This window comes from Ammodytes marinus (genome assembly GCF_949987685.1).
Source record: "Ammodytes marinus genome assembly, chromosome: 21".
Lineage (NCBI taxonomy): Eukaryota > Metazoa > Chordata > Actinopteri > Uranoscopiformes > Ammodytidae > Ammodytes > Ammodytes marinus.
In genome coordinates, this window is record NC_137225.1 from 3,055,717 (window position 1) to 3,071,353 (window position 15,637).

General features: G+C 42.5%; 1 protein-coding gene across 1 annotated transcript in view; it reads left to right on the forward strand.

Moving 5' to 3' along the window:
• Nucleotides 1-15,637, forward strand: part of tgfbr1b (transforming growth factor, beta receptor 1 b) — a 57,038-nt gene that overhangs the window by 24,218 nt on the left and 17,183 nt on the right. The window contains exons 2-6 of the mRNA XM_080050644.1: nucleotides 8,836-9,087; nucleotides 10,303-10,560; nucleotides 11,931-12,161; nucleotides 14,150-14,317; nucleotides 14,761-14,917. Of these exons, the coding sequence (XP_079906770.1) occupies nucleotides 8,836-9,087; nucleotides 10,303-10,560; nucleotides 11,931-12,161; nucleotides 14,150-14,317; nucleotides 14,761-14,917 (1,066 nt within the window). The remainder of the gene's footprint in view (nucleotides 1-8,835; nucleotides 9,088-10,302; nucleotides 10,561-11,930; nucleotides 12,162-14,149; nucleotides 14,318-14,760; nucleotides 14,918-15,637) is intronic.

Consider the following 15,637-nt stretch of genomic DNA (forward strand, 5'->3'; position numbering starts at 1 on the left):
TCAGATGGCGCCGTTGAGTTGAATTTATTTCACTTCAATGATCAACTTGAAGGAAATAGATTAAAGACTTCATAGTCATTCAGGAGGTCAAAGTTTCCATGACCGTTGGGCAACTGTAGGCTTCACTAAGGCATATGACCACCAGGTGTTTGGGACTATTGCTCACACATCTGACAGACCAAACAATGAATAAGATGAACCATATTAAAGAATTAGCAGAATAGTTGTTCATTGAAGTGATGGTTGTGTGCAGCTCCACTCAGAATAGTTGGCTTGCACCGACTTTTCGTGATATGAACCTTTTTAATTTCAGTCAGTAAAGTGAACAGTCGGTATCAGGATCATAGCTCTTTGGGAAATCCCCCTCTGCTCAGGAGGTATCTTCACCTTTATTTGACAGTTGAAAAACTACAGAGATGAAATGGAGAGAGAGAGAGAGGGGGATGATAAGGTAAAACTATGTTAACAGAAACATGTTTAGCATAAAGTAATGTAGTTTGCAAGTGTGCTTCAACTGTAGGAAAATGCCTTTTGGCTTCAGGATTCAGAGACTCCCTCCTGAATGACTGGAAGTTCTCAGAGTTGAACTTGAGGAATCAATAACTACTTTCCCCACTCGTCCTACTCCCCATTCTTCTCTCTATTCAATTTCACTCCCTAGTGAACTCCGAACATTGGAGAGAGTAGCTGGCAGAAACACTGTGTTTTGCCAGCTATAAGGCTCCACAAAATTTGGTTCCAAATGGAATTCTCTTTCTTTTAAAGGCTGCTTAATACAGTATGTTGCTGTGTGCTAAACCAAAAGCAATGTTTGTGGGCTGAGGTCTGACCTGCCATGACAAAAGGGATAGATGGGAGATGATGACGTGAGGAATCCCAACGGAGAAATATAAAAAAAAAAATACTGCTTGATTTCATTCTGGGACCAGATCAAGGACGGGCTCATCCCAGTTGTTTTCAGGTGTCTTTTTGTTATTTTTCATACATGGTGAATAGAGTCTCCCTGCTCTTGTATTGTTGATGTGGTGAGGAATCCTGTATTAGGACAGGCCAAAATAGACAAGTGCATCAGCAGACACAGCAGGATGGAGGATCAAGTAGTCAAGTGAAATGTGTGGACAGGTTTCTTTACATCCCATCAAATCATACACGTTGGACGACAAGTCACTCAGTCACTGCACACCTAGTGTACAGATGAAATCAATTTAGTGTGTTGCTAGACATACCTGAAGTTAAAATAGGCCTGAGCAACGAGGCAGGCCATTGGTCCATGTTGTGTGTGTTTAGTCTGTGACGTCATTCTAGGCAGCGTCGCCTGGCCTTGTGTCTGCCTGTCCTCATACTGTCTCTGTCATAACACGCGCACACACACACACACACACACACACACATACACACACACACACACACACACACACACACACACACACACACACACACACACACACACACACTGTGTCCTTATTACATGACAGCCTCATCACGTCTTTAACAAGCATCAACTCTTTTAGGATTATAGGACTTAATTAGACTGTGCTGTCCTCAATACTGACATTCTGCGTGTCTCTGAGAAGTCTCCAAGCTATCACATGTTTCATGTTAACCAATGGTAAGAGTGTCACTGGTCACCTCTACTACTTCTGTTCACTCCAGACTGAAAACAACACTACTTCCAAACTGTTGCTTCATCCACTCAAACAATGTCTCACTTCCTCGTAGAAGGGTCTATTCGCAGATAGTTTGTGCTTTTACTGGTTATATTTCCTCCACCACCATAGTGCAATATAGATGAATCAAAACTTGGTTGTTGCTTCAAGTAGAAGGATGATTTTTTAAAATTGTGCTTTATCAGGTAAAATATCAGGTTTAAAAAAAAAATGCTCAATGAATATTAAAGTTGTCAGCCATTGCATCTGCATTTGAAATATTGTTTTACTCAGTCAACAGCAGACACAATGTCCCCATTGCTCTGGATAACCTTCATCTTTCAAATAGAACTACTTTTTATCAGAAGAAACGCTGCCCATGAAAACAGTTGACAGTGTGATGTGTTTTAGTTTGTGTTGTTGCCATTGTTCAAAGCACAAACAGAGCCATCTCACAGACATCCGAGGGTCGTTGTATTAATGCACGCAGTCTGTGTGCTTTGAGGCTGCAGCTGGCGCACGCAAATGTGGAATTGTCTGCAGATGACTGACTTTATAATAACATGTTGTGTTCATATCAAACCCACTGACCTAATGCTCACTGTATGATGGCCTTGTTGCCCTATTTAAGAAGAACAGAAACTGTGTGTGTGTGTGTGTGTGTGTGTGTGTGTGTGTGTGTGTGTGTGTGTGTGTGTGTGTGTGTGTGTGTGTGTGTGTGTGTGTGTGTGTGTGTGTGTGTGTGTGTGTGTGTGTGTGTGTGTGTGTCATTTCAGGGTTCGACATAACGTATAGCCCGATGGCCCGGGGCCAGTAAAATCATATGCAGGGCAAGTTGATTGGCCAGTCACTGTCCCGCCCGGGCCAGTGACTGGCCAATCACAGTTCAGTATCTTTTTGTAGACTACATCATGGTTCATTGAAATGCGCGTTCTGAGTCGTAATGAAAGCAGTGTTTATTTAAGACTCAATATAATAAACCTAATATAAAATATATTTTTTAATGAAAGGCCAGTGGACAACCGATGCGTGGGCGTTTTGACAGGCACCGTTGGCAGAGCTGCCTACCGTCCGCCTGCGAGTCGACAAATCAATCGACTTACTCTGCCCCCTTTCTTTCTTCCCACAGCAGAGGTTGAGGCGCAGAAAATGATAACTGCGCTTTTCCTTTATCTGCCGCCGTAATGTTACAATATTTGCATCCAAGCCCCAATGGTAATACAAATGAGAGGCGTTATTTAAACGCTGTGAATGCGTCTCCGGTGATTGTGTCGGTTGTAGACAGAAACGAACGGAGGGACTCCGCTCACTGTACTGTTCCTATAGTCGCGCAGTTTGGCACTGTGTTTTCAGGCTCGAGACATTCAATCAGATCGCGGAAGTCTTTCCCATTGAAATCGCTAACGGGGAGAATATCCCCGGTTATTATTTTAGCCACAAACCACAGTTCATCTGCGCGGCGGCTCACTCGCTGGCGAGATCACACGGTGAAACGCTGCTGTGATCGGACGAAGGCATTGTGTGTTTCTAAGGTGATTTAACGTCATAGTCTTAGACGAGCGTTTAACTTATGCTGCATATTTTGCACTGCATTGTTTTTTATCAATAGTTTGAAAAAATGGTCCCACACCGGACTCTTATATATATGTGAAGCTGACACTTCATGGAGAAGTGACACTGCTGCAGCGCGCTCACGACCAGACGTGAACTCACATACACGGTGAAATCTCCCATTAAAAAAACGGCATAACCCACTGATTTTCGGATTTCTATTCTATTTTTAAAGTCAACTTGAGCGAAAGTGGAAAACCGGTCATTCGGTCGACACATTCACATCCCTAATGCATATAGAGAAAGTAATAAAAACAGCCTACCACACCACAAAGAATGATCAGACCTTCATCTCTTATTTATTTTTTATGTTTGAACATGACTTCTGCAGGTGAACTATTCATTAAACTGCCCAAATTCAAGAATAAAAACAACCTTCAAACTACTGGACTTTAAAATACTGGCCGACTCTTTCAACATACTTTCAGTTGTAGGCTTCTAATTCAATATGTTTGCCTGGTTTTATATTATGTGTATGAGCAATATCAACATTTCATATAATTAACTAAAAGAAAAATAACCAACTCTAAAGGGAATATCTATACTATTACAGTATAGATATTCCCTTTAGATTTGGTTATCTTTCTTTATTTTTCTAATACAGATATTATAATTATTGACACTAAATTATGAAGAAAAAAAAAGTGTGTGCAGGGCCAGTGAAAATATACAAGGGGCCAGTAAAACTCAGATCCACTGGCCCGGCGGGCCAGTAGGAAAAAAAAGTTATGTTGAACCCTGCATTTGAGAAGTATTTTCTTTATTGGAGACCTATGTTGTTTGCAGCAGCATTTTCTTTATTATACTGAAAAATACCTAAAGGCTGCAACTGTATTTATTTTTTTGCATTTTTCTGAGAACCGTACCGTACAGAACCAAACCGTGACTTGAAAACCGAGGCGCATACCGAACCGTGACTTTTGTGTACCGTTACACTACTAGTGTGTGTAATGCTTGAAGCCTATGGTTGTGTGTGTGTGTGGCACTGCCCAGGAGGTAGCTCATTGTAGCACAGCCTTCAAAGCGAGCACTTTGTGTTATTTTGACACATATTGATTTGTACATGAATGTTCCTTAATGACTTCTCCTGTTAGAGGTTGACATATTGGTTGGAGTGAAATGGCTGGACAAACAGTTGGATGGATTCAATGCCATGGAATGTGGCCCAAGCACTCGTGTAACATTGAGGTGTAACTTTTCTACACTTCCTGTCTTATAGTAGTATTAAGCTCATAGGCCCTTGAAGTTTGTTTAGTCTGAATGTCCACTAACAACTTCAAACACCATTCATAAAACCATAACCTTGTGTTTGCGTGTGTGTGTCTGTGTGTGTTTGTGTGTCTTCTGCTCTGAGGTTGAGTCAGAGTAGACTAGTGTCAGCTGGCTTTTATTCAGCCGTCTGCTGACTGTCTTCCACTGCTCCATCTGTTTTTTCCCCCTCTTTCTAAAACACCGGCAACACACACACACACGCACTTGCAACACACACACGCACACACACGCACGCACGCACGCACGCACGCACGCACGCACACACACACACACACACACACACACACACACACACACACACACACACACACACACACACACACACACACACACACACACAGAGTTGCTGTTGTTTATCTGTCTGTCTAGAATCCACCTTCAGACCATTCCATGCATTCCAAGAGTGTGGAAGCCTGCTGTTCCAATCAAAACTAGGATCATCCTCACATTCTCAGACTGGAAATAATAAGAATGAGGCTTTCTTCCTTTTTTACTGGCATTCGCTTAATATCCCATTCTCACTCAATTCTTGCATCACCATTGTGAACATGTTGCACCGTAGGGCATATCCTCTGGCGTATACTGTTACTGTGTGTGTGTGTGTGTGTGTGTGTGTGTGTGTGTGTGTGTGTGTGTGTGGCATTCTCACCACATTGACTCCACACACGGTGTTAATAATTCAAAGGACTTGTCATAGAAAGTGTGTGTTGCTCTAACCTGGCCCAGCCATGCACAATGTGTTCCTGAGCTGAATAATGATCCCACACTCAGCTCTCTGTCTGCACTGTGTTGAGGGGCCAAGGGCACGAGAGAGAGAGAGAGACCTGGTTTATTCCTACCGTTATGTTACACCATTACTAAGGGATTTCTAAGCAGACTTACATTATAGGCACATTCATGACTCTGCCAGTATCTGGCCCATTAGTTGCCATTTTTATTTTTTTTTAGATTTTAATTTCTTTATTTGATTGAATGGAGAGAAGACAGACAGACAGAGAGAGGAGGGGGCGACATGCTGTGAAGGTCCACGGGTCAGTTTCGAACCCGCGACCCCTGTTTCAAGGGCTGAGTCAACATGGTACGCGCTCTACACACTACGCCACCGGAGTGCCCTAGTTCCCACTGTTGAAGGGTGATTTAAAATCCCCTGACCTGTTTATAACGATTTAGAAACAAAACGTAGTAACACATGCTTCAAATTCTCTGAATGAATTCAATGTAGTTTAACATAAAAAAATACTACTTTTAATAATTGAACCTCCTAAAATACTCCAAATCAACACCAACCCAGAGGGCACACAGTGGCCCTCATTTATCAGACTTGCGTGGAAACTGGTGCAGATTCTGGCGCAAATTCCTCCCTACGCCAGGTATCGCGTGGGATTTATCAAACAGTCGTATCTCGCCAATCTCGGCGTACGCCAGGCCATTATTGATGAATGCGGCGGCTGAAAACAATCGTATCACGCCCATATATTTTCTCAGTTTAGAGGCCTCGCCCAGAGGTTTTACGACATGGATATGCACATTACGGCACAGAAGAGGAACTTCTCTGAAGTAGAAATTGACAAAATAACAGCGAAAAAATAAAATAAAAAAGAGTTTCATTTCGGAGCATTACAAGCGGCATCAAAGAACGACAGAAGGCAGCAGTTAGGAAGGAAATAACTGCTGCGGTCAACAGCGTTGGTGTTGATAACAAACGATCTCCAGCGCTCAAATGCTATAAAACAGCATATACAATTATATGTCGCCATTTCTTTACATGAAGAAAAAGTGGTCTGACTCAAAAATCGCCACTAAAAAAAGCGTGTTGCTGTTCTGAAATGCAACCAACGTGCGGGCATAATATAAGTGGTAGAGGAGAAACAGACGCACCAACACGTCTGCAGAGATTTGAATGATTAGAATGTATTGGCCCTTTTAGATAGCACTACTCAAAAGGGGTTTAAAAACTAAAAATAACACATTTTGCATTTTACTGTATGACAGCTGCGCTTGGCACGAGTGGTCAGCCCGGCCGTCAGCTGCACAAGCCGACCCGGCAACGATCAGCTGTGAGAGCGCCCACTGTCCTGCTGAGCTGCTCCACTAGCAGGTCGGAAAAACGTGCCGGTTAACGGTGGAAATAAATCACTCGCTTAAGCGATCAATGACACATTAAAAGAGGAACTAACATCTAAAAAGTGTGTCAAATAAATAAAATGTTAAGTTGAATGTTGTGCCGTGTATTTTTTATCATAAAGAGCAATGTAGGCCTACTACATATTTAATACTTAGGCTAACATTTTGAATGAATGCAGCCCCCGTGCCTCAGTGTCCCCCCAGCTGCTCCAAGACGGAGACAACTGCCCTTACGCAGTCCCATGCAGCGCTCCTAAGTGGCCGGTGTGTGCACTATTGAATCAGCTCTCCTACTCAGTTGCACACCATAAACTGCACAATTTTAAGTGATTAATATCTTTATTTCGGTCTGAGCAAACACTGTATTTGTATTACCTTCTAATAATTGTCCAACAAAGTCATCGGCTACCCGGCACAGCCTGCACTGCCAGTCCATGCTGTTTACAAACTTGCGTACACGAGCTGAGAGCTGGCGTGGGATTTGAGCGTATCCTACGCTCACGTCCATATTGATAAATGCCGAGATTTGCGTGAAAATGTACGTACACCCATTTTTCTGGTCTACCACGGTTGATAAATGAGGGCCAGTATGTCTGGGTGAATCACTTGGACTGAGAGGCCGCAGCTTGTGGTTGGCTTTAATTAACAATGCAGGCGGTAAAGGAGTCTTCTGATTGCCTAATGCATAATTCAACATTAATCCAATTCACTCCTGAACTGTAGTTTCCTCTCTGAACCGACCTTTCTAAATTAATATATTGTAGCAAAGTGAACATCATAATAGTCAATGTTTTCTGACTGTCACCAGATGTTAAAGGTGGAGTCAGTGATTTCTGAAGAACGCTCGTTGTCATCAAAATCACTTTTTGGTAAAATCACTGAATAGATCCGCTACCTGTACGTATACCGTGTGTAAACAGGCTTTGTACACAGGCATGTTGCTAGCAGTGGTGAGCCCCCTTTGTTTACATACCCATTTACAGAGCCTAGGCTGTGTATTAACACTTTTTTTTTTACATGTTGTGGATAGTCATAAAATATTTTTCTTAAAGTGATTTGGCCAAGCGTTCTCCAGAATCGCCGACTCCACCTTTTTAAAATGGAGAACATTTAAAAAGATGTCATGTATGAATTGTGTAGGACTTTGATTGTCTCTTGTATGTTACTAGCAGGTGAAATGATAAGTGTGTGAGTCTGTGTCTGTCCGTCCGTGTCCGTCTGTCTCTCTCACGCAAAGTGCCAGTAAGGAAGCAAACATTGTGAGGAAAATGAGTTAGTGTGTGTTTCTCAGAGTATTTAGTGGAGTGATGTAATGTCTCCCATTTCCCCCAGAGACACTTCCCTTCCCAAATAACCCCACCCCACACTGCTGACAAGCCCTGTACACACTCCTCAATGGAATGGCCTTTCCAAACGCACTGGTTAAAAACACAACTCAGTACATTTCACAATATTGGCAATTGAAAAATAAATTGGAATTTTTTTTTCTGTTTTTTCTCTCTCTCAAGAAACCACCGAAACAAGTAGATTTTTTTCCCACGTTAAAAACAAATAAATCAAAATAGATCATGTTGTTTGGGCTGAACAGTTGTATGCAGGGCCAGAGTGGCTAATTACACTGGGAGGATTCCCTGGTGGACTCGTCTAGGTTTTGGGCTTCAAGGGCCGGGGTTCAGTCATGACACTGGTGCAACCCTTGAGAAATATCCAGAGAGTCTGACTTGGAGACGGTCCGGATATTATGTGTTTACAATAAATCTGTGTGAAGCAACACTTTATTTTGCACTAAATTGGAAATAAAATAAAAAAATGGAAAAAGACTGTAGAGAACAAGTGCACTATAATTGCTGGGGACTGAAGTTTGATTACATTATTATAATATAGTCTGGTCTCAGTCCTGAACTAAAGTGGGCCGGTCTGCAGGAGTGAAAATGAGTCCCACTCCGGCTCTGATTGTATGGCTTAGACATGCAAACGATTTCCCCCCTAGGTGTGTAAAGAGTCTAAAGAGTAAAGCAAAGGTCATGCAAAGAAATGAGTGCTTGTTTTGTCCATACAATTGTATAAATGGTTGTTAACAATAACTGCTTTTTAAAAAATCTTGGAAAATGTCCATGCCTTACTTTGACATTCACCTCCATTGTAACTAACTGTGTCGCCTCTTGTCTGGTTCTGGTTGCAGCCCTGCAGTGTTACTGTGACCGGTGCAGTGCTAACTCCAGCTGTACCACTGATGGCGTGTGCTTCGTGGCCCTGCGTAAGGCGGGCAGCAGGCTCACCATAGAGCAGCGCATGTGTGTCAACGAGAACGAACTCATCCCCCGAGACCGCCCCTTCATCTGTGCCCCGTCCGCCAAGCAGGACACGGGCATCTACCCCATGTGCTGCACCACAGACTACTGCAACCAAGAGCCCAACCTGGAGATATTCCCAGGTAAATCACACACACACACTGGTTCATACTGGTGAGAACGTCCAATGTCTGAACGTTAAGTTAAGTTTCTTTATTTGTCAATTACACAAGGTACATCGAAATTCATTCTTCCCATGTCCCCTCTCAAGTTACCACACACCGCGCAGGGTCAGCCATAGTACAGCGCCCCTGGAGCAGTTTTGTGGTTAAGTGCCTTGCTCAAGGACACAATGGTAGAGGTGGTGGGCACCGTAGATATAAACATTTATAATATGGCTAGTGTGGTATTTGTTATAGAGGCATTATTTGATGACATTTTACACATTCCTAAGTGTTGTAATGATCCAGTTACATATGCCCCTCCTTACAGCACATTTGAGCAGGACATACAATTACTGGGATATCTTCATTGGAGACCTAGCCGCCCATTGTGGGCAGTGTTAACATAGTGTGTGGACCTGTTGGCAGCTAGCACACATTAGCCACTTAGCAAAGGATTCACAGTTGTCGGTTCAATGACATGTGTGTAATCGGCGTCGGTATGGAATGTGTGCACCACAAGTTTGACACATATTGACCTATGCTGGCCATCACTGTACTGTACTGTAGACTGTAGAAATGAGAGTTAACTAGCTGGGTATATAGCACACGCAATATGATTTACGAGTGGTCAGGATTGTGAATATGCTGCTGTGTGTTCATTTGTAAAGTATGAAGGATTAACACAGAGTCCATGCATGTCTGTCTGCTCTAGACTCCACCTGCTGTCTCACTGCTGACTGTGGCCCCTTTCTTTGCTGCTTTAGATGGGAACAAAAAGTTATGTCCTTTCTCCAATGATAGTTTTCTCTACACCAGCTGCAAGTATTAGAGTTCTTTGCTGCTCTTACACTCTAGCTGAATTAAAACATTGGGACAAAATGTATTTTTAGGGATAGGTCCGATCAAATATCGGTATTGGGTCTGATATGACTGCAATCTACGTATCGGGTATCGGACTGACAACTCTGATTTAAAAATAAATTAAAATAAAATCACGAATCTATTAAACTTAAAATTGCAGGAGATAGGAATAGTGATTTTCTTTTTACGTGAATGGATCTTTTTCACCATCCCTAGCATGCTCACAGTTACCCTTTCTTGATCTCTGGCATGCAGATAACTTTGACCCTTCCATGTTGATCTGTGCACCAGTTGTAAGCCCCTGCACTCTCTCCCATGTTTTGTGTCCTGCAGTCCCTGAAGTGAAGACCACTCCCCTGGGCCCCGTGGCCCTGGCTGCAGCCATAGCGGGCCCTGTGTGTCTGCTCTGCCTGCTGCTAGTCCTGGCCTTCTACGTGTGCCACAGCCACAGGATGCAGGCCGCACACAACCACCACCATCACAGAGTGCCCAACGAAGAGGACCCCCACCACATGGACCACCCATTCATCACTGTGGGCACCACGCTCAAAGACCTCATCTATGACATGACCACCTCCGGCTCTGGATCAGGTAGTGTGTGTGTGTGTGTGTGTGTGTGTGTGCGTGCGTGCGTGCGTGCGTGTGTGTGTGTGTGTGTGTGCTCTGTCCTCTCCCTCAATATGTCCCTCACATATACAGTAGTAAGACCCTGCAGCTGCACACATCTTAAACTAGAAGTCTATTATAATGACTGGCCCAGTTTCAGGCTGCATAACTGCACACACACACACACACACATACTGCACTGGCAAAGCGGTTCTTTTTGCTGGCCTTAGATAGGCACCCCTCTGTGGAGACTGGCACCTCCAACACTCTGCCAATGACAGACCTGGATGCAGCTTGTCTATTTCCACCATATTGCACAACATACAATGTGTTTTTGTGTGTGTTAGCAGATACTGCGTGGGTTGGTTGAGTCATAATACGTGTGTGTGGTTTTCAATCAGAGGAGTCTTTGAATTCCACTATCGTTTTCTGTTTCCTCGTCAGCAGTTTGCCCAATTGGGGAGCTGACAGTCACACTGAAGTCTTTCAAGTTATTTCTTATTGGACATGTCACTGCCCCAAATGTGTTAACAAGGGCAGCAAACTCCTCTGCGGCTGATTCACCCAGCCTAAACAAACTTTCATAATCATGATAACAAAATGTAAATAGGAAAATAAATGGTGATTGCCACTTTCTTTTCTGTTTTGAGTTGGTGATGATTTATACACTCACTTTATAGCAATAATTGATTTTTTTTCCAGGTCTCACTCTCCAGTAGTTTTATTTTCCTGATCAAATAAAGTAGACAAATTATTACAAACTCAGAACAAGCAAGATTCACTCAGGTACAACATTAGCTTGAAAATAAACACAAACTACAAAGTAAGTGCTACGTGTTAGTGCACATTTTTTTTAAATCGTTTTTTTTTTTTTGTATTTCAGATGTTCTCCTAAAAACGGTCTGTTCACTATCACCGCTAGACATTTTTTCTACAGCTTTTGAAATATTTTCTTTATTTCTTTGGTAATTTTTTTTTAATTGAATTTTCCCTTTGGTGCATGACGGTACAATGTATCACATACCAGACATTTGTTGTTAGAGTGCAAATAAAGTCTTAGTCATAAAAAAAATTAAAAAATAAATTGTATCCGAAAAATCAAGAGAAAACAAGCGTAGCTCTAGGGGGCACATTCATGTAGAATATTTTCAATAAATAGTTTTAACTAGGCTATGTTCTGCTTCATTCAATTGATCTGAATGTTTTAATTGTGTTTGTCTCTTTGTAAGCTTGTTGTGTATTTTTATTGTGTATTTGTAATACTCAACGTCATTGTAAAAGAGGGTCACCCCTCAATTGATCTTCAGAGGTTAAATAAATGAAAATTCATTTTCTTTGTTTCTCTTTCCTCCCAGGTCTCCCACTGCTTGTCCAGAGGACCATAGCCAGGACCATCATCCTGCAGGAGAGCATAGGGAAGGGGCGCTTTGGGGAGGTGTGGAGGGGGAAGTGGAGGGGGGAGGAGGTGGCAGTGAAGATCTTCTCCTCCAGAGAGGAGCGCTCCTGGTTCAGAGAGGCCGAGATCTACCAGACCGTCATGCTGCGCCACGAGAACATCCTGGGCTTCATCGCCGCAGACAACAAAGGTGAGCAGATTAGACCCAATGAAAATAACTTTTCACTTGATATTCATAAGTCTTCTAGCTGTTCCTGTATGGAAAATATAAAGAACATTGTCGTAAACCACCTTTATTGGTTTCTATGTTTTTTTTTAGTTTTTTTTAGGGTTGAAAATGAATCTGTCGCCATGAAATCCATAAAAATATAATCCATAACATTTAAGAATTTGTGTTATTTGTTCCTGCACCTTGTAAGAAACATATCCATGACTTGTATCTAGTGCCCTCCTCACCTTTGTTTTTTTAATTTAATTTTTCACAGAAATGTAATAAATATGTGAATAAAGAAACATTTATAAAACTAAAGTGAGGAGGGCACGAGACCCTGGGTTAAAGGTGGGGTAAGTCATTCTGGAGAAGGGGTGTTGCCTAAATCCCTTTGTCAAAATCAGTCAATATTTATAATGTATTTATCCAGTGAGGAAAACTGCAATATACAAAGAACTGAAGCCATCAGAAACAAGGTTAACCTAACAAAGAGATAAAGAAAACATATCATTACATTGCCATGGAACCATCAAGTGCAAGTGAAATTAGTCTGAAGGAAACATGTAGTTTTGAGTTTTGATTTTGATATATGACCTGTGAATATTGTTTAAAGAAGTGGGGTGGGATTGAACAAGTTTTTACTTCTTCCCTTTTCAAATATGTTGTGGCATTTTTATAGAGTGCATGGCGGCCTTATCAGTGCAGGAGTCACTAGGGCTGACTCCTGTTGATGCATTTTTATTATTGTATTGTTGTTGCATATTTGAAATAAATCATTCATTCATTCATTCATTCAACCTTGAGCTAAGTAGCAGCTCTGCTATAAGTGAAGTCAGTGCAGGGCCAGTCTTCACTGTGTATAGACATGCTGCTAGACAGTGTGGGGGAGTAACAGTTCACACTCAAGGCCAAGCATGCATTACCACACAGGCTAACAGCTCTGGCAATACACACACACGGACTCACACACATACACACACACACGGACAGACGCACACACAAACACACACGGCCAAGGAGCAAATGTGTTTTTTCTGATCATGACAGTTTGACTGACAGGAGGTTTATAGATAGGAGGATAGGATGTAGATAGGTTGTCGTCTGCTATGCTCTGCCTCTGTCCATACAAACTACTGCATCACAACTCTTTCATGTGTAGCATTTCATCTCAGTCCCATGTCCAATAAGCCATAACTGGACAATACTTTAACCCTAAGTTCTGAGTTGATGGTCTGAATGCACATGTTATTGTAATATTTCACTTTCATCTTATTCATTACACTCCTAAAATCCTTTTTTCTCACTTTGTCATTGGTTTATATTGATGGAAGCAAAACACTATTTAATCAAGTCTATCTATCTATCTATCTATCTATCTATCTATCTATCTATCTATCTATCTATCTATCTATCTATCTATCTATCTATCTATCTATCTATCTATCTATCTATCTATCTATCTATCTGTCTGTCTGTCTGTCTGTCTGTCTGTCTGTCTGTCTGTCTGTCTGTCTGTCTGTCTGTCTGTCTGTCTGTCTGTCTGTCTGTCTGTCTGTCTGTCTGTCTGTCTGTCTGTCTGTCTGTCTGTCTGTCTGTCTGTCTGTCTGTCTGTCTGTCTGTCTGTCTGTCTGTCTGTCTGTCTGTCTGTCTGTCTGTCTGTCTGTCTGTCTGTCTGTCTATCTATCTATCTATCTATCTATCTATCTATCTATCTATCTATCTATCTATCTATCTATCTATCTATCTATCTATCTATCTATCTATCTATCTATCTATCTATCTATCTATCTATCTATCTATCTATCTATCTATCTATCTATCTATCTATCTGAACACTTGACGTGAGAATCTATCTGTTAGGACAAGATTAATTCCTGGGATACTAGAAAAATTACAAAACTGCTGCCTTCATCTTTAACTCTTATCTACCCGTGTGTGTGTGTGTGTGTGTGTGTGTGTGTGTGTAGACAATGGGACGTGGACTCAGCTGTGGCTGGTGTCAGACTACCATGAGCACGGTTCCCTGTTTGACTACCTGAACCGCTACACCGTCACCGTGGAGGGCATGATCAAACTGTCCCTGTCCACAGCCAGTGGACTGGCCCACCTACACATGGAGATAGTGGGCACGCAAGGTAAAACACAGACAGACAGACAGTCACAGACACACACACACACACACACACACTCAGTTACAAACGCACACACTCAGTCACAGACACACACACACACACTCAGTCACACACACATACATGCACACTCTGTCACAAACATACATACACACACACACTCACTCAAACACTCACTTAGGAACACACACACACACACACATTCACACGCGTATGTCAGTCCTCTTGTTTCCACTGTAGCATTGGTTACCATTTTGTTACAGAACAACCTCTAAAAGGTGTGGTGATAGAAACTTTTACCAGCGCATACCCTACTCCCCCTATGAGCTTATTCTATTAAACACTATTCTCTTACAATAGCTCCTGTTATCCCAATGCTCAGGTATTGTGATAGCTAGTGCAATGGGGCCTTTTTTGTTGAATGTGTGTGTGCCCTCTCCCATGTGCAGGTAAGCCAGCCATCGCCCACAGAGACCTGAAGTCAAAGAACATTCTGGTCAAGAAGAACGGCACGTGTTGCATCGCCGACCTGGGGCTAGCCGTGCGCCACGACTCAGCCACAGACACCATCGACATCGCTCCCAACCACAGAGTGGGCACCAAAAGGTATACACACACACACACACAGGCCCCGATGTAATATACCAGTCTGTCACACACACACACACACACACACACACACACACACACACACACACACACAGGCCCCAATGTAATATACCAGTCCGTCACAAACACACACACAGTTACAAACACACACACACACTCACAAACAAACACACACACACACACACACACACACACACACACACACACACACACACACACACACAGAAAAATCTTTCACAGAATCTTTCACAGTGACACATAGCCATTTGGGGGTAAGCTCACCTCAGCTTCCCTGTGTAGGCAGGTGTGATGCTGTCACATTGACTGAGTGGTGTGGCGTTTCAACAGCAGGTTCAAACACGGTGAATTGGGGTTGTAAATAAACAGGTTCCTACCATTTAGAGCGTCAGGCTTTCTGCCTCCATTGGTAACACTCAAAGAGTATCTCCGCTGTGGGGTTTATTAGGACTTCATCTCGGCTTTGAATCAATCTTCTTGTCACTCGTGGCTAGCCTTGTGTCTCGGAGGACGTCATGGAACTTGGGATGAATCCTGTGTCTTTCTTTTCCATTTGAAACTCAAGCACATTTAAAAAAACAAGTATAAAACACTAGTCAAGTAAAGTTAGCCTGGCTCCGCCCGCCTACTTCCGCTTTCCCTGCAGTAGTCAGTCTGGGTCCGCGGTATATTCGTGGGTTTTCTCAGCTGGATTTTTGG